This window comes from Pempheris klunzingeri, chromosome 7 (assembly GCF_042242105.1).
Source record: "Pempheris klunzingeri isolate RE-2024b chromosome 7, fPemKlu1.hap1, whole genome shotgun sequence".
Classification (NCBI taxonomy): domain Eukaryota; kingdom Metazoa; phylum Chordata; class Actinopteri; order Acropomatiformes; family Pempheridae; genus Pempheris; species Pempheris klunzingeri.
Window position 1 is genome coordinate 11889477 of NC_092018.1, and position 17760 is coordinate 11907236.

General features: G+C 40.1%; 2 protein-coding genes across 4 annotated transcripts; one reads left to right on the top strand and one right to left on the bottom strand.

Moving 5' to 3' along the window:
- Positions 1 to 476: 476 nt before the first annotated feature.
- LOC139203733 (zinc finger protein ZFP2-like) lies at positions 477 to 10431 on the bottom strand. 2 transcript variants are annotated; one of them, XM_070833587.1, is made up of 3 exons: positions 10299 to 10431; positions 8088 to 9123; positions 477 to 1099 (listed from the first exon to the last, which is right to left on the bottom strand). In XM_070833587.1, the coding sequence occupies exons 2-3, from the start codon at positions 8933 to 8935 to the stop codon at positions 496 to 498; spliced, it is 1452 nt and encodes a 483-aa protein (XP_070689688.1). In that variant the 5' UTR covers positions 8936 to 9123; positions 10299 to 10431; the 3' UTR covers positions 477 to 495. The 2 variants fall into 2 exon arrangements, with proteins under 2 accessions (XP_070689688.1, XP_070689687.1); XM_070833586.1 differs by lacking the exons at positions 8088 to 9123; positions 10299 to 10431 and adding an exon at positions 2406 to 2481 and having other exon boundaries at positions 477 to 2348.
- A 1307-nt stretch (positions 10432 to 11738) lies between these two features.
- cenatac (centrosomal AT-AC splicing factor) lies at positions 11739 to 16593 on the top strand. 2 transcript variants are annotated; one of them, XM_070833588.1, is made up of 11 exons: positions 11739 to 11987; positions 12727 to 12893; positions 13286 to 13384; positions 13478 to 13544; positions 13673 to 13735; positions 14122 to 14189; positions 14276 to 14414; positions 14533 to 14563; positions 15249 to 15350; positions 15654 to 15786; positions 16403 to 16593. In XM_070833588.1, the coding sequence occupies exons 1-11, from the start codon at positions 11871 to 11873 to the stop codon at positions 16521 to 16523; spliced, it is 1107 nt and encodes a 368-aa protein (XP_070689689.1). In that variant the 5' UTR covers positions 11739 to 11870; the 3' UTR covers positions 16524 to 16593. The 2 variants fall into 2 exon arrangements, with proteins under 2 accessions (XP_070689689.1, XP_070689690.1); XM_070833589.1 differs by having other exon boundaries at positions 14300 to 14414.
- Positions 16594 to 17760: the final 1167 nt, after the last annotated feature.

Sequence of the window (17760 nt, forward strand, 5' to 3'; positions counted from 1 at the left end):
CATTTCATGTAGACCGCTTTGTAAGAGTGTGAATCCACTCTTTAGATTCAGATTGCAGGTAAAATGATTGTCAGTGCCAAAATCTGAACCTCCATGCAGTGTAGTGGCGCCTCATAAGCATGTGACTCATTTACTAGTCAAACCGGCCTTCCTGGAATGTATTTCATATTCTCGCTTGTACATGAAGCAACAAACTCTCACCAAATCTCCAACCATGACGTAAAAACCAAAAAATAAATTTAAAAAAAATCAAAAGTTAAGAGAACTCCACCAACTTTTTAAGGCTACATCATTAGCCTGTACTAGCATGGCTGAACTGTGTGCGGCTGAGTTGCACTGTGGGTAATGTGTAATGTTTTTTTAATTTTACAATAGTGTTACATGAGTGCTTAATTGGTGGAGAATTTAAAATGTTAAATTAAAATATCATCAGCAGTTCCACTTTAGTGCAATTAATTTTTCTCATAGTTATACACCATGTAAATAGGAATGTTTTTAAGAACCGGAGCTTTGTTCATCACTTGTGTGTTCATGCTTGTGTTTGTTAAGTTTTGTCCAGGTGGAGAACTGTTCCCCACAAGTACTGCATTCATAGGGCTTCTCCCCGGTATGTACCCTCATGTGTTCTTTCAGTTCTGAACTATGGCCGAACACCTTCTCACACAAGCTGCAGTGATATGGCTTTTCACCTGTGTGTGTCCTGGTGTGCCTTTTCAAGGTCGTGCTGGTGGCAAATCGTTTCTTGCAGTGGGAACACCTGAAAGGCTTTTCCCCCGAGTGCACTCGCTGGTGATTTTTGAAAGACGACGAATCTGCAAACTCCTTCCCGCAGTCGCCGCAGGTGTAGGGCTTCTCGCCCGTGTGAATTCTCATGTGCTTCTTCATGTTCGCACACGAGCTGAAGCTCTTATCGCAGGTGTCGCATTTGTACGGCTTTTCCCCCGTGTGCACCCGAAGATGCAGGTCGAGATTGTAGCGCCGGTTGAATCCGTTTCCGCAAACCTTGCACCGGAAAGGCTTCTCAATGGAGTGAATTACAACGTGTTTGTTCAAATCCCAACTCTCCCTGAACAACATCCCACAAGTGTTGCATTTGAAGCTCTTTTCAACCGTGTGGGATTTCATATGAAATTTGTAGTTTTTGAAATTAGTCATCACTTTACCGCACCTGTCACACTTGTAAGGGTTGTCATCATCCTGGGAGCGAGCACCTGATGTCTTCTTATCTTTTTTATTTGGCAGCGGTCTAGTGCTTGAACCCTCGTTGTTATGCTGACTTTCTGTCCCCCCTGTCCTTCTGGGTGAGGCTGCAGTCTCATCCTTGCGTCTCTTGCTTGGTGTTGGGTCAGTGCTTCCGTGTGGCGTTGCGCTCCCATTGTTTTGTCTCTTGCGTGATGTCGACTCCTTGTTTCTGGTGTTTCCATCACTTGGTTTCTTATTTGGTGTTGACTCGTTACCTCTGGTGGATGTTTTGCTCCCATCGTGACGTTTCTTCTTTTGTGTTTGCTTACTACCTGAAGTCGATGTTATTTTTCCATCTTTGGGTTTCTTGCTTTGTGTTGGTTCAGTACTTTTAGCTGATGTGTCCTCACTGTTCAAATTCTCTTTAGCTGTTGGCTCAGTACTTCCAGTGGATGTTGTTTTCCCAACATTGGAATTCCTATTTGATGTTGCATCAGGACTTTGAGGTGATGCTGTCTTCTCTTTGGTTGGTTTCTTATTTGATGTTGGCTCAACGCTTCCAGCTGAGTTTGGTCTGCTATTGTGCCCGCTTTTCTTTTTGGGCATTCGCTCACTATTTCTTTTTGATTTAGAGCTCTCGTCATCATGTTTCTCATTAGGCGTTAGCTCAGTAGTTTTGGGCGAAGTTACACTCCCATCGCCATGTTTCTTCTTCTTATGTGTGGTCTTCTTGTCACATTTTGTTTGTGGTGCTGGTTTAGGCCTTTTCGCTGATGTTGTTGTTGTGTTCTCACCATTAGCTGTCAGCTCAGTACTATGGGTTGATGTTTTATTCCTATTGCTGCATTTCTTAGTTGCCGTTGGCTCAGTATCGCCGTTTGATGTTGCGTTCACATCATTATATTTCTGATGTGTTGTTGTTTCATTGTATGTTTTATTTGGAGTTGGCTCAACACTTCCAGGTGAGGTTGGTCTCCCATCTTGGCTTTCCTTATTTAGGGCTGGCTCACTATTTGCATTTGACGGTGGGTTCTCATTTGGCGTTAGCTCACTGCCTCTAGCCGATGTTGTGGTCTCAGTGCTGGATTTATTCTGTGACACTGGCTCAGTATTTGTAGCTAATGATTTTTCACTATCAGGAAGCTTTTTTGCTAATGGCTCAGTTCCTCCATTTGATTTTGTGTTTGCATCATTACATTTGTTTTGTGACGTTGTCTCAGCACATGTGACTGATATTGTGTTCTCCACATTATCCTTCTTGACTAGTGTTGGCTCAGTATTTCCACTTGATGTTGGGTTCTCATTGTTATGTTCTCTGTTTGGTGGAAGGTCGGTACTACTGCTTGATGCTGTGTTCTCATCATTGCTTTTCTTATTTGATGTTCGCTCAGTGCTTGTGACAGACGTGTTCCCATCGTTGTCTTTGTCATCTGATGTTTGCTCACTAATCATGGCTGATGTTGTGCCCTCATCATATCTTTCGTTATCAGATATTGACTCAATATGTCCGGTTGGTGTGGCACTTCCATGGTTACAAGGTTCATGATCTTGGCTCTCAGGTGCATGAGAGTTATGAGAGGGGGGCTGGTGGTCACTGTTTGGTGCTGATGCTGCAGAACTCTCCCCGTCAGATCCACATAATTTATCTTTGTCCGAGATACTGGATTGAGGATCTTTATTCACTGCACTCGGAGTTTGGTCAGGGTCCAAAGGCTGAGACTGATCCCTGTGGGTACTTCCCACACAAACTGGAGTCAGCAAAGAGGCATCAGCCTTTTTTTGCAGTGCAAGCTGCTGTCGCAGACTGATGCACATTTCCTCGTGCTCCTCTTTAACTGGTGGAGGATCTGGTGGGACCAAACGGGAGCTCGTCTTCTGGATACCGTGTGTCAGCTCTACAGGGAAGGACACAAAAATGGGACATTGATGAAATGCTGTATATATATCATTATCAATTATGTATAATAAAGCCTATGACAAACAGCGCTGTGTACAGCAGTTCCCCTACCAAGGAATAAGAAGGCAACACATGGTACCCACAGTTTTACTAACTTCTATTCTTAGGGTTACAATTGTACAATTCTTAAGCAAAAATACAGTTATTCCAGCCTCTCGAATGTGAATATTTGCCTTTTTTTTCAGTCTTCTATGGAGATAAACTGAATACCTTTAGGATCTGAACTTTCGATTGGAAGAAACAAGCAATTGGGAGACGACACTATTTTCTAATAGACCAAATACCTGATTAACAGAGGAAATTATGTGCTGTATAATCAATAATGAAAACATATATCGCAGGCCAGGTGTTTTTATTCATTCAGAAAACTGATAGTACATGGTCTTTGTCAGTATGTCAATAAACCTTAATGCCTGAATTCAACAATTCCTAACTTACTGCCAGTGGTGGAAGAAGAACTCAGATCTAAGAGTAGCAATACCACAATGTAAAAATACTCCAATACAAGTAATAGTTCAGCATTTAGAATCCTAATTGCGTAAATATACATTAGTCTTATCCGTATTTTAGTTTAAATATGAAAAGTATTGGTCCCTGTCAGTGTTTTACTATCTTGTATGATGTTTTTGGATGAATTTTACTTGTGCATTAATATGTACGCTGCACTTTACTGCTATAGTTGTTTAAGATTGTGCTATTTTTACTACTTTTATACAGTTTGGTAGTTTAATCTACAGCATCATAGCATCATGCATCATAGTCTAGATCCTCATATGTTTGTGAACTAAGTGAACTTTTCATGAGCTTTATGCTGAGCTCATATGAGCTTTATGACCCATAAAGGAATCCTTAAGTTTATCAGAAAAATTTTAATTCAACATCACAAACTCTGTCCCTCAAATTTTTACTCAAATGCAGCACTTGAGTAAATATACTTAGTATTTTCCCACCGTTGCTTGTTATTGATCAGTCAGTTTCAGTCACGTGTTTTATTGGCGCTCAGGGGGTCCTGGGGGACGAGGTGCAGCGGTGACTTCCGCATGTGCATCTGGTGTGTGGCATGTGGCATGTGGCATGCAACAGTATCTAATTACAGAAGGGCGCATTGAAGTAACAATTTGGACACACCTTGGCCTTTTGCTATACACAACTGTAATTAACCCATGACAGCACTATTGCCTCGAAACCAAACACTCTGTTGTAGTCACCTCTATCAAACTGCTCTGTCTGGAAGGTGAGACTCGACATGACTAAATATTTAACTATAATGTAAACGTTTTTTTTCTCCCAACCTGTCCGATGTAACTTTATCTCAGGAGATAAAACGGAATCCAGCAGTCTGCGTTGATGACTGATTTCTGCCTCGTAATCTCCTATTTTCTTTTCAAAGGCTCCCAGTATTTCTTGAGCAGCCGCAGTTAGTCGATCGCAGACAAACTGCCTCATACTTTGGACTGAAGACATTGTTTAATTAAGACTGAAGAGATACTTCAACTCTCCAAAACTTCCTCAAACTCTTGGAGCTGACAAGAGTTGCGTCCTCACGTTCAAGTTTGACTTCCGCGTTGGATGTTTAGAAGTAAACAAAGTAAACAACCTGTGTAGCTCACACTGCCCCCTACTGTCCCGGAGTGTGCAGCCTCAGAAGGCACATGGGAGAAGTTTGTTTTTTGTTTTTTTTAACTTTATTCAGATCAATACATTACAATTTCAAGTAGGAATATTGATTTTGCATTCTTCAGTTCTACATAAACAAAAACAGTCTTTGGCTCTGTGAGAGTCACGAAAAAGGAGGTGGTCACTGTTTGGTCTAAAGTGGATCCAGGAATGAAATAATGTGGGAGAAAAGCTGGAGACTTTCTTCAATTTTTTGTTAACCTAAATGTAGTCAAATGTAAACACAGCAAGCTGTAAAGCATTGGGATTAATTCAAAGAAATAACCCACCTTGTGGGATTTCTTTTTAATAGTTGCATGTAAACCAAACTGAAGCTAAAACCCCAAATTTCATAAATGCATTTATAAAAGAGGAAATTAACACAATATGCCCGAAAATGGAAGCAACGTGTGAATTTTATTCACCACAACATTCAGTTTGACAAAAAAAAATAAATCTAATAGCATACAACCCTTTTATTGTGGCTTCTGGTAACTTTTTGCATACTGTGACAGCATCCAACACGTCCACTACCACCTTAAATATGTAAAGCCATGTGCTTCTTCAGGTTTGAGCAGGTGGCGAAAGCTCTCTCACACGTCTTACATTTATTTGGCCTTTCACCCATGTGGATTCTGTAGTGGACTTCCAATGGTGTGCTGACATTAAATCTTTTCCCACACAGACGACATTCGTAAGGTTTCTCACCCGTGTGCGCTCGAAGATGCTTAAACACAGATGAGCTGGAAACAAACTTCTTCTTGCACTAGTTGCAGCTCTAAGGGTTTTCGCCTGTTTGTATTTGTGCAGTTACAACTCTGTCCTAATTTGGACACTTTTCCCACAGATGAAGCACACGTAATGCCTCTCCGTCTGCTCCACCATGCCGGTCGTGGTCACTCTTTGGCTCTGGGACATCTACTCACCTCCAGCCAGAGAGCTGCAACGTTAAAACACTTCTGAAAAGAGCTGCTGTTTCCTAAAACTACATTCACTTTTGATGTCAGTCACAGCCACCAGCAGCCTTCGTGTACAGAATTTGCTTACAGTGTTCGACTTCATGGCATGAATCTGATTGTCTCACATTATCATTAACAAATATTTTTTGTTTGTTGAAAAACAGCATTTTGTTGCCCACGTTCCTTTGGGCTCTAATCACTGTATTCATTACTATTACTACTCACCGCTGTCACCTCTTAAACACTAAACAACGACGACCTCAAGTTGATGCAATTACAAAATAAATACAAGTACAAACTTAAATGGCATGTTACAAACATTTGGCAGGATTACAACATAAGTGAGCCAACACAACTAGAAGGTTTCTCAGGTTCTCCAAAGAGTTCACAATAACTGAAGTAGTCTATAAAAATAGTAAACTGTAAGAACTATGAACTCACTGTGCAAAAAAGTTTTTTTTCAAATGTTTGTGAGGTTAGGATTGTTTCAAAGACATGCCGATGCTCCCAGATATACGAGTAGCACAGTCATGGGCATTGTTGACATTGTTGCCTCATTGCACCGAGATACTTCCCATTGCGATATTGTATACAGTCGTATGAAAAAGTTTAGGCACCCCTCTGAGGCTGCATAATAATTTACTCTGTCTGCACAGAAAACGATCACAGTGGCATGCCATTCATTTTCTAATAAAAGCTAAGTAATGGGGTATTTTCCAGACAAAGATTTTTAGTGTAGCAATATTAAGTTGTATGAAATTGTATCAGATGTGAAAAATAGGCTGTGCAAAAATTTGGGCACCCTTGTCATTTTGCTGATTTGAATACCTGTAACTACTTAGCACTGATAAATTGGAACATAAAATTCGTTTGGTGAGCTCATTAAGCCTTGAACTTCATGGACAGGTGCATCCAATCATGAGAAAAAGGTATTTAAGGTGGCCAATTGCAAGATGTTCTTCTCTTTGAATCTCCTCTGAAGAGTGGCAACATGGGGGCCTCAAAACAACTCTCAAATGACCTGAAAACAAAGATTGTTCAATGTTAAGGTTTAGGGGAAGGCTACAAAAAGCTATCTCAGCGATTTCAGCTGTCAGTTTCCACTGTGAGGAACATAGTGAGGAAATGGAAGACCACAGGCACAGTTGTTGTTAAGGCCAGAAGTGGCAGGCCAAGAAAAATATCAGAGAGGCAAAGGCGAAGGATGGTGAGAATGGTCAAAGACAACCCACAGACCACCTCCAAAGACCTACAACATCATCTTGCTGCAGATGGTGTCACTATGCATCGTTCAACAATTCAACGCACTTTGCACAAGGAGAAGCTGTATGGGAGAGTGATGCGGAAGAAGCCTTTTCTGCACACACGCCACAAACAGAGTCGCTTGAGGTATGCAAAAGCACATTTGAACAAGCCAGCTTCATTTTGGAATAAGGTGCTGTGGACTGATGAAACAAAGATTGAGTTATTTGGTCATAACAAGGGGCGTTATGCATGGTGGCAAAAGAAGACAGCATTCCAAGAAAAACACTTGCTACCCACAGTAAAATTTGGTGGAGGTTCCATCATGCTGTGGGGTTGTGTGGCCAGTGCTGGTACTGGGAATCTTGTTAAAGTTGAGGATCGCATGAATTCCACTCAATATCAGCAGATTCTTGAGAATAATGTTCAAGAATCAGTCACAAAGTTGAAGTTACACCGGGGCTGGATATTTCAACAAGACAACGACCCAAAACACTGCTCAAAATCTACTCAGGAATTCATGCAGAGGAACAAGTACAATGCTCTGGAATGGCCATCCCAGTCCCCAGACCTGAATATTATTGAAAATCTGTGGGATGATTTGAAGCGGGCTGTCCATGCTCGGCAACCATCAAACCGAACTGAACTGGAGATGTTTTGTAAGGAGGAATGGTCGAAAATACCTTCATCCAGAATCCAGACACTGATTAGGGGCTATAGGAACCGTCTAGAGGCTGTTATTTTGGCAAAAGGAGGCTCTATCAAATATTGATGTGATTTTTCTGTTGGGGTGCCCAAATTTATGCACCTGTCTAATTTTGTTTTGATGCATATTGCACATTTTCTGTTAATCCAATAAAACTCATTTCACTACTGAAATATTACTGTGTCCATCAGTTATTTGATAAATCAAAATGAAATTGCTGATCCAAACACCTCATGATTTAGAAATGAAAATAATGGAAATTGTCAGGGGTGCCCAAACTTTTTCATACGACTGTACATTCAGCTACAGAGATGTATGCGATTTTATATGCTTCGACAGATGAGACGCACTCAAGTATGTTTTCCCACAGGTCTTACAAGCGTACGGCCTCTCGCCTGTGTGGCTTCTCATGTGGACTATCAAGTCACCACTGAGCCTGTACGTTCTCCCACATGTTCTGCAAGTGTATGGCTTCTCGCCCGTGTGGATCCTCACGTGGACCAACAGGGTACTTCCGCTTCGGAACCGCTTCCCGCATATTTCACAACAATAAGGCTTCTCGCCTGTGTGGATCCTTGAATGAACGCTCAGTGTCGATGCCTGACTGAATGTTTTCCCACAGGTGTGGCAAAAATACGGCTTCTCCCCAGTGTGGATCCTCATGTGAATTTTCAAATCTGATGTCGAACTGAATCTTTTTCCACACGTTTTGCACATGTAAGGCTTTTCACCCGTGTGGGTTCTTATATGAGTTTTCAATACCGACATGTAACCGAATGCTTTCCCGCATGTCTTGCAAAGGTATGGCTTCTCACCTGTGTGAACACTCATGTGTCTCTGCAGTCTTGACTTCTGTTGGAAAGCTTTGCCACATGTGTCACATTTGAAAGACGTTTTATATGTGAGAGTATTTTGGTTGATCTCTGAAATGGTAGAATTGTACACTTTGCTGGTGTGACTTTTGCTTTTGTGGTGTCTCTTCTTCTGTTGTGGCTCTGCATCTGTAGTTGATCCTGAGTCTCCATGCGTGCCTACTTTCTGATCTCGGCTCTCAGCTACATGAAAGTTGTAAAAGGAGAGCTGCTGGTCAGCGTTTGTTTCTGATACCACAAAGCTTTTAGCTGGTAAGCGGACCACAGACTCTTGCTCTGGCACACTTAATGTAGCATCAGGATTCAAGTACAGAAACTGATCTTCACTGTGGTCACTGTCCTCGTGAGCAGGAGTGAACATAAAGGTATCAGTTTCCTGCTTCAGTACAAGCTGCCCTCCTTCTACACTGGTGCAATGTTCATCCTGTTCCTCTTTAATCTGTGGAGTTTCTGGGTCCTCTTGATCCAGACTGGAGTTCCTCTCCTGAAAACAGAGCCGCTGGTCAGTGAGAGCCTTCTCCTTTATACTGACATGTAGCTGTGGGAGCTCTGGAGGGACACAAGACAAAAGAAATATGAAGCTTCTGTGATGGTAAAGAAAAAAATGCAGACGTGAGGAAATTAACACCAATGACAGACTGACCATTTTCCCAGTGGGCTGCTTGACAATTGGAGCTGATGTTAGGCAAAATATACATGACCTCAATCCACGCCTACATCAAAATAACTAAGTGCTGTGCTGCAGACACGCACAAGTCCCATGAGGCTGATGCAACCAAATTTTAAAAATATTATTCATTTTGCACTGTTACCACTCAGTAAACTCAGCCTAGCTCAGCTTTATAGCTATATCTGGTGGCTTTTATTGACACATGTTGAGTTTTTCATAAAGTCCATACCGTCACATCAGTGCCACAAACCAGGCTGAGGTGGGACATTCAGGAAAGGCTGACACGCTACAGAAACTCATTATTATGAACAAATGGTTAAGAATATTGACAAGTTTGTAATTTACAGATTCCAGAATAATCCCCTCTGTCATCCATTTTCCTCGCACAAACATTTAACAAAGAAATAACACCTACAAACATAAATGTCGGCTGTGTATTTCTTTAACTGCTGTAATGTTCAGTGGAGATACATATTGTAGAAGTGATATATGGTACGTTATTATATGAAATGATGTGAATATACTGACAATATATAATCAATCAATACATTAATACTATATAAATACTATACTATTATATCAAATAATACTTAGCAGTGGACACCAGTAGAGTGAGCAGTGACACCCTAACTTTTATTATTTTAAGAGGCCAAAATCAGCCAAGACAAGTTTTTTAGTTTCCACCTTCATGGAAAGTGTCAAAATCTTTGGTGCAGAAGTTGCTAAACTGTAAATTTAACGAGGCAGGATATATGTTTATTATTATTATTATATAAATGGACACAGGGATTCTTGCCACCTTCACCTTACTGGCTCCTTCTAGCCTCCTCCAAAGAACGACATGTTACATTTGTTCTACTTTACATTAATTTCACCAAAGTTACTGTTAAATAAATTCATTTCAGTGATCATCGTCATGATATGTGGTGTGGGCTGTCTGGGTGTTTGGTTGGACAGTCTAAAGACCACTTTCACTCCCAGCACATCCCTGAAAAGCAATGTTTTATTTAATTGAAACTACTAAGTTTCACAAACCTATCCTGTTTAATTTTACTTCAGGTTTCAAAACGATATCCAGCAGGCTGCGCTGACGATGGAGCTCTTCTTCGTACTCGACGATAGTTTTTGTAAAAACTCCGAATATTTCTTCAGCAGCAACAGTAAGTCGCTCGTTGATAAACTCCCTCAAAAACACTGAAGACATTGTTGCTTAATTAATTACAAATAAAGCATTTAGCAGCACCGCGACTACAATATCACTTTCTGGCTAACTCAAGACATGTAGCTCAAAAATGCCAAAGGCTACTAGCGTCTGTGTTGTTTACTTCCGCTCGGTGTCACACATTAAAGTTTCGACAGTTACAGTGCTGGAGCTTTTCGTTCCGCTTTCAACTGAGGGCGTTTTATTCAAAACTTGCGTGTCTAATATCAGTAGCAAGAAAATACATCTACCTCTTTTCACTCCACAAATAACTCTAGTATCTTTTCTAAACTTCAACTTTGAACTGACAACCTTGATGTGCTAATTCGCAGATAATAATTTTACATTAAAACAAACAAACAAAAAATAAGCAGTGGTGGAAGAATATGTTTATAGTCACTCGGATTGTGCAGATACACTTGATACACTTGTGTGAATTTAAAGGATAAAAGATAAAAACAACATAAAATAATGAGATGTATATAAGGCACATACACATAAAACCTGTTATAAAAGCAACAAAGTATGACAGCAATATTAGAATGAATGATACAGAGCAATACATGTAACAAGGTTGAACCTTTTATTGTTTTTACATGCATTGCTCTTTGTGATCTTGGCTCTCAGCTTATTGTACTACTGTGCACTCACTGTGAAGCAAAGATTTTACCTGATTTGGGAAATTATGGTTATGAGTCACGGTGAATCTTGTGTGCCTGTGGGAAAGTATCTCATTTGCATATCATCTTGGGAGGGAGGGAGAGAGGAAAGCAGCCTTGCTTACAAAGATATAAAAAGTTATTATTATAAAGTATAAAAAGTAGAAGACTGTTATGAGAAACAGCAGCATGGGACTGGCTGTGCTGGAGTCTATGCTCCAATAAACACACCTATTTGTAATAAAAATTATATTCAAGTATAACCAACAGTATATCTTCTTTAGGCTTCTTGAGAGGAGGAAAAAAAGGACAGAAAATCTGCAAAATTGGATACTTTTAGAGCAGAAGACCAGTGAAGTCGAAACTCTGCTCACATTTATCTGTAACCAAACGTGGCTCTTTCCATTTCAAGGCACAGAAAAGTGGAGATTCAAGGGTATAATTCATATATTTTGCATAATAATAGTCCTAAATAAGCTAAAGGTTAAAGTTCAAAACTACAGGTTGAAAAAGTAGCACCTGATATCCCTACAATTCGTTCACCTGATGCAGTTAAAAAGTGGGAACGTTCATTCCATGAACCTCTTTGCGGGGGGAAGCATTTCCAGACCGTACCATTTCCTGTAGCTGTCTTTCTAGCCCGTGTTAGCTTTCGACCCGAGTATACGGATGAGGAAATATGACTCTAAAAAGAGCCGATATGTTTGGTTTTAACTTAATTCTGCTTTAGAATATATGTTGGAGTTGATACACATTAAATGTCTAAATGGGTTCATATTACTGCGCCATATGTCAGCAAACAACATTCACAGGGAAGGCGCATATCTTCGGAAAAAACCATCAAAGCAAACTGAGAGTGGTTCTTCTGAAATTCTTAGAAAAGGTAAGAAGGTTAATGTCAACGGATTCTTGCGTTTAGAGTATTTTGTGCTCATGTTTTTGGTTTTTTTTTTTGTCAAGCCTTTGTCTTATTTGACAATAACTTTAGTATCAAATCATATAGCAGTTTATAACAATGCAATCATTTTACACATGTCACTTTATACTAATTCTATTTGTTGTTTATTTACCTTTTATATTATGTACTTCGACACTATGTTCTCTTTTGTTTCTATAAAATACACTCTGTCATGGTATGTTGTTATTATTGTACTGTGTATGTACTTCACATAGACACAGATTTATTATTCATTCCGCTATCCATTTATTCTGATTATATAATGAAGTATTGTATAGAACCCACTATGGCTTCCTGTTTAGCAGGCCACAATAATGCCTGAATAATAATGAATAATGAATAATGATAATATATATGGCTTGTTGATTTCTCTAATTACCTGAATTCCTTGTTTTTTACTTCTCAGTTTATGAGCTGGTGCTGCCAGCCTGATTAGAACGAATTGCCAGTTTGTTTAACTTCATTATTTAGAATATAAAACGAGGTGGGAAAAAAAAGTATTAGCAGTACCTGTAGATACGATCCAAGATAATTTAACAACACCACACAAACTCCTGCCTCCAAAATATCCTCAAGGTTAGAATTTATCACAAGGCTGTTTTATTAGACTGCATCCGTTGTAATTAGTGTGTTTTCTGTGTTGATTCCCTCCACTGCCTCCTAGGTGAAAGAAGCTCGTCGAACACTTAAAAAACCCCAAGTCGAAAAGTTTGATTGCACCCAGCACAAGGAGACATTCTGGTGCTACTGCTGCGGGCTTGAAATCGAAAGAAATGTCACGGACGGCAACATGACTGTGCTGTACGGAGGATTGTTGGAGCATATGGCCACGTAGGTGTTATTTGATTAACTTTTATTTAGATTCATTAGTTTTCATTGGTGCCGTGCTTCACGTCCACCCAATACAACCAAAGGATGTTCGACACAGAGCACCCTAGGGTTTAAACAGTGTCAGCAAACAGAAAAAACAAAGCACTTATGTTGTTTGTAGTGACAGCACATCTATCCCTTACGTAGTATATGACCAGCCAAAGATCTTTTGACAAGCCTATTTTGTGCTTATGCTAAGATATAGATGCAGCTCATGTTGCCTAAACTAATGATACATATATTTGTTGAACGTCTGCGCATGTGACAAAATTCTCATACTCCTGCTTCTGTCCATGTGATTCTTTTGTGATAAACTGCTCTCGTTTTGACTTTCTAAACGTGTCTGCTTTCAGCCCAGAACACAGAAAGAATACTCACAAGTTCTGGTGGGACAATAAGGCTGACCCAAAGTTTAGAGACAAGGTCCTCATCACAGAGGAAGAGACGGAAAGGTAGGCCCGGTGAGCCAGAAGTCTATATTGATAAAGTTTGTTCATAACATAAAATATTATCTGCAAGAAACATTGTTTGTTTTCTTTGTCCAGGTTTAAAGCTGAGGTGACAAAGGCATTGGAATCATTTGTGGAGAAGGAGGATGAATTCATAAAACAGGTAACGCTTTTCTTTTTCTTCTTCTTCTTTTTCTTTTGTTAATGAAATCCAGATTAGCCTTGATGACAACTTAAAAAGACTAAGAATCTACAGCTATAATTCTTTTGTTTGTCCTGTCATGGCTGCAGCAAGCTGATCACATCCGGGCCCAGGAGAGGCAGCGTCAAGAGGTCCTTCAGTCTCTTTTAGAGGTTTGTTTTCCAGGGATGCAGTGGCAGTATCCATCACTGTGGCCTTGACTGTTGTTTTTCAGTTTCAGTTGCATGTAAGATGGGAAATATCACCATTCTCCGGGCTAAATTATTTACTGCCAAAGTAAGAAACCAACGATCCTCTGGAGATCTTCTTTAACTTTGAAAATATTGATGGCTAGGATGGCTTTTCCTCATCATGATCAGGTAAAATTTAAAAAAGCATGTTAGTTGCAAACTGAGATGGAGAAGGTGAAAATGGATTGAAGTTGGAAGGGGTAAACAAATGGCGGTGTAGTGTGTGATGATAAAAGCTGAGATGAAGCACGATTAGTGCTCAGACTTCCTCTATGAACCACTGTTGGCTTTTCCTGAATCAATATCAGCGTGACGCAGAGTCGGAGTCTTTCAGTGGACCCAACGGCACAGATGTGTCTGCAGAGGACGTTGTCAGGTAACACTGTGTCTACCTCTGACATTTTTAATCTTTCCCGCATTGCATCATCAACAGCACTCGATTTGACTTTTGTTGGTTTGAAGCTCATCTTGTTGCCTTGGGAACAGCTGTCAGTTTACATCTAAGGGAGCAGACCAGCAGGCGGGGAGCAGCTTTGTCGACTCCATGGTCGAAGTACCATTGGCTGCAACAGGACAAGGCCTGACTTTCATAGGTTATCAGGTAAACGGACGGCTCTTATTCAAAGTGTTTAAGTTTAATAATTAATTGTTTTTGTTGATTCATTTTTTTCATACAAATGCCTTCACCTCAGTTGATCAGTTTGTTGTCTCTGTTACAGGATTCATCAAACAGTGGAAATGTGCATACAGGTAAAGTGATATATGAATTTATGTAATGGTTAAGTATCTACAGAAATGTCAAGGCTAAAATGGAGGTCAGACAACAGGAAAACTTTGTAGCACGCTACTTTTGACAAGTTGAGTTGAAGCTTACTTCATATTATTATTATTTTTATTATGTATAAATTCAATACAAACATAAAATGATTCAGATTATTTTGTATTTCTTTTGTGTGCCCACTGATATAGAACCACTGATCAACTGGGTTTTGATGATAATAACTGATGTATCTTATGTTGTCACCATTGCTGTTACCAGACAACGCTTCATACAGTTGCCTCATACAAGGCCCTGCAGTGCCGCTGCTATATATGTGTGCATTTTTAGAAGTTTTCACAAAACAACAGTTTCTAATTATTACTATTAATGGTACTGTAAAAAAATATATATACCATAGCTATGTCTGAAAATCCTTACTTTGCTAAATTCAGCTTAGCTTTTACATTCATTCCATCTGTTTTCCAAATCAGTCTCTAATCTGGATTTGATGCATTTGTTTGATGTATATTTTGTGCTTATAGTAACATTTCGTAGCCGCTTGTGACTGAGGATAAGCGTTCTTCCCAAAACATGACATCGCATCCTTCAGGGACCTTTTTCATGCTTTTCAAAGCTTGTGTGTTATCGATGAAGAGTGTTCTCTGTGTGTCATAGGCGCCGTCCCTCCTTGGCTCCAGGACGATCCTCTGGAGGGAACCTCCGGAGCGTCAGCACATTCGGAGATCGGCCCATCGCTCCAAGACTTCCTCAAACAGAGTAAGAATGTTCGAGCCTTGATGATGATGATTTCTGTGAGCAATTATGTTTTATTGATTGTTGTCACATCATTTGTGGCAACCAGTGAGCAGTGATTTATTATATCTTCTGTATTGCTTCACTGTCATGTGAAATCACAGCAACTCATTCAGCACTCAAGCAGTATCAGCATATTGGTCTCTGATCTTACTCGTATGCTGTCTTACTGGTAAAAGATGACATCTATGTTCACTTATGGGAAAAAAAAAAAAAAGCAATGAAAACCTATAGTATATTCAAAATGGCCTCATCTGCTTTTGCCAGAGGAGCAAGAGAAGCTGAGGAAGCTTCCACCGAACCGAGTGGGAGCCAATTTTGATCACAGCTCCCACACAGATGCCAACTGGCTTCCTTCCTTCGGTAGAGTGTGGAACAGTGGCCGACGGTGGCAATCCAGGTGAGATCAGCACTGTTCAGACGAGTATATGATTGTTATAAACCAGGACACTTCGTTTCATTTCATACATTTCACACACATACAGGCCTTAATTTGAGGGTTGATGTTCCTTGTGTTTATTTGTGTGGACAGAGGAATGAGAGCTGAGCTAGGAAAAACACATTAACATATTAATATTTGGCTGTAGCAGAAGGCAGTTTGTTCACTGAAGGGCTGGAGAGCGCTACAATAATGAGTGTCTGCTGGCAACAGTGAAGTATGGTAGAGGTTCCTTGCAAAATTGGGTCTGCATTTCTGCAAATTCAGTTTGGGATTTTGGTCAGGATTAATGGTGTCCTCAGTGCTTAGAAATACCGGCAGATACTTATCCATCATGTCGTATCATCAGGGAAGCATCTGATTGGCCCCAAATTTATTCTGCATCGGGACAACGACCCCAAGCATACAGCCAGTGTCATCAGGAACTATCTTCAGCATAAAGAAGAACAATTACATTTTATAGTTTTGAAAGCATTCGTACTTTACAGCATTTCTTCACACCTGCCTAAAACTTTTGCACAGTACTGTATATTAACTTCTCCGGTCTCTGCATGCAAATGTGACTTCTTTTCAACAGGCACCAATTCAGACAAGAGGAAGGTCAGAAGAGCAGACAGAAGAGGAAGAGGGAGCACAGCACAGAAGCGTCAAAGAAAGCAAAATCCAACAGACTGCCGACAAATTCTGACAACACTTAAAACTGAGAAGGGTGTGCAGAAATTCGCGAGTGACGGGATGTGTATCGTTCGAATAAAGTTTTGTACTATGTTTCTGAGTTGTACTTGGCTGAAATGCCCAGGCTGACTAGATTACCCTGCTGTTAGCCAAACAATCGTGCGTGTGTGAGAGCGTGAAATTGTATGTAGTCTTACTCATGACATAATTGACATACTAGTGATTATATATTAATTAAGAAATAATAACCATGTATTTAAAGCAGTGTCCACTGAATGTATTTATCTTGGTTACCTCAGATAATTGCATTTTTATTTGTGCAATTTGAAACGTGCACGCTCAGTGAACAAACACCCTGCTGCGCACTCAAAGATTTAAACCAAAATAAATTAGCCACTGACCTGCGCCATGTAATCAGTGTCAGTGACCTTAATCAACGACACCAGAGAGAAAACTCTCATTGATGTACTTTTCCCGCCCAGATTCTCCCAACAAGTCCAGGACTCTGATCAGCAAGTCGGGGGTTATACTTCAGTTTTTAGAGGTTGGAGAACAACATGAGTGTTCTGATGAGTGAACAGCAGGGGGCGTCAGCCACTGAGCTAACAAAGGCAACTGCTGTGTGATAAGAGAAGAGTTGACATGCAGGCAATCTTTTGAAGCCAGCATTGAGGTACATGGTAGAAGTGTGATCTGTGTTATCCATCTTTCAGAATGTTTGTGTGTTTTGTGTGGTAAGTAAGACAGCACTTTCTTGTAGTGAACCTCTACTCCAAATGATCAACTGTCATCCCCCATTTCAGATCATGAGATGTGATGGGATTTGCTGGAAAAAGCCGCATTTGTAAATGTTTGTCACTTTGAGATAAAATGTGTGAAAGCAATTAGAAAAGGTCAAATAGTCTTTCATATATCTTTTGTCTCAGTTGAATCAATTTTGTTAGATTCACTGCTCTCTAAAACTAGATTTTACAAACCATTCTTATAGAAAAGGGGAAGCTAGTTGGTGGAAGTGTCTATGAGTCAAGCCTCAGGAACATCTCTGTCTCTTGAAGTTAAATTAAGATGGTGAGGTAACACATTAAACATTTCCATAATGGGATGTCTCAAACAAATGTGGGTGGGAGGACACAACCAAGACTGTCTTAAGTGTTCTATGTGTTGCTAAATTCTAAATTGTGAGCACAAAACAGCTCATCCATGATGCTTGAAATGGCATTTTTTTTCCACCATGGCACAAAGGGATTTATCTGCATGTGT

Bases quoted from the DNA above. Each gene is read 5' to 3' on its own strand.
- LOC139203733 (XM_070833587.1), bottom strand. From the start codon at position 8,935: ATGTTCACTCCTGCTCACGAGGACAGTGACCACAGTGAAGATCAGTTT. The intron at 1,100-8,087 runs GTACGCTTGTAA...GGTTGAAAAGAG, and splicing joins AGCCACACAGGCGAGAGGCC to CTTCAAATGCAACACTTGTG.
- cenatac (XM_070833588.1), top strand. From the start codon at position 11,871: ATGGGTTCATATTACTGCGCCATATGTCAGCAAACAACATTCACAGGG. The intron at 13,545-13,672 runs GTAACGCTTTTC...TCATGGCTGCAG, and splicing joins AGGATGAATTCATAAAACAG to CAAGCTGATCACATCCGGGC. The intron at 15,787-16,402 runs GTGAGATCAGCA...TCTTTTCAACAG, and splicing joins GGCCGACGGTGGCAATCCAG to GCACCAATTCAGACAAGAGG.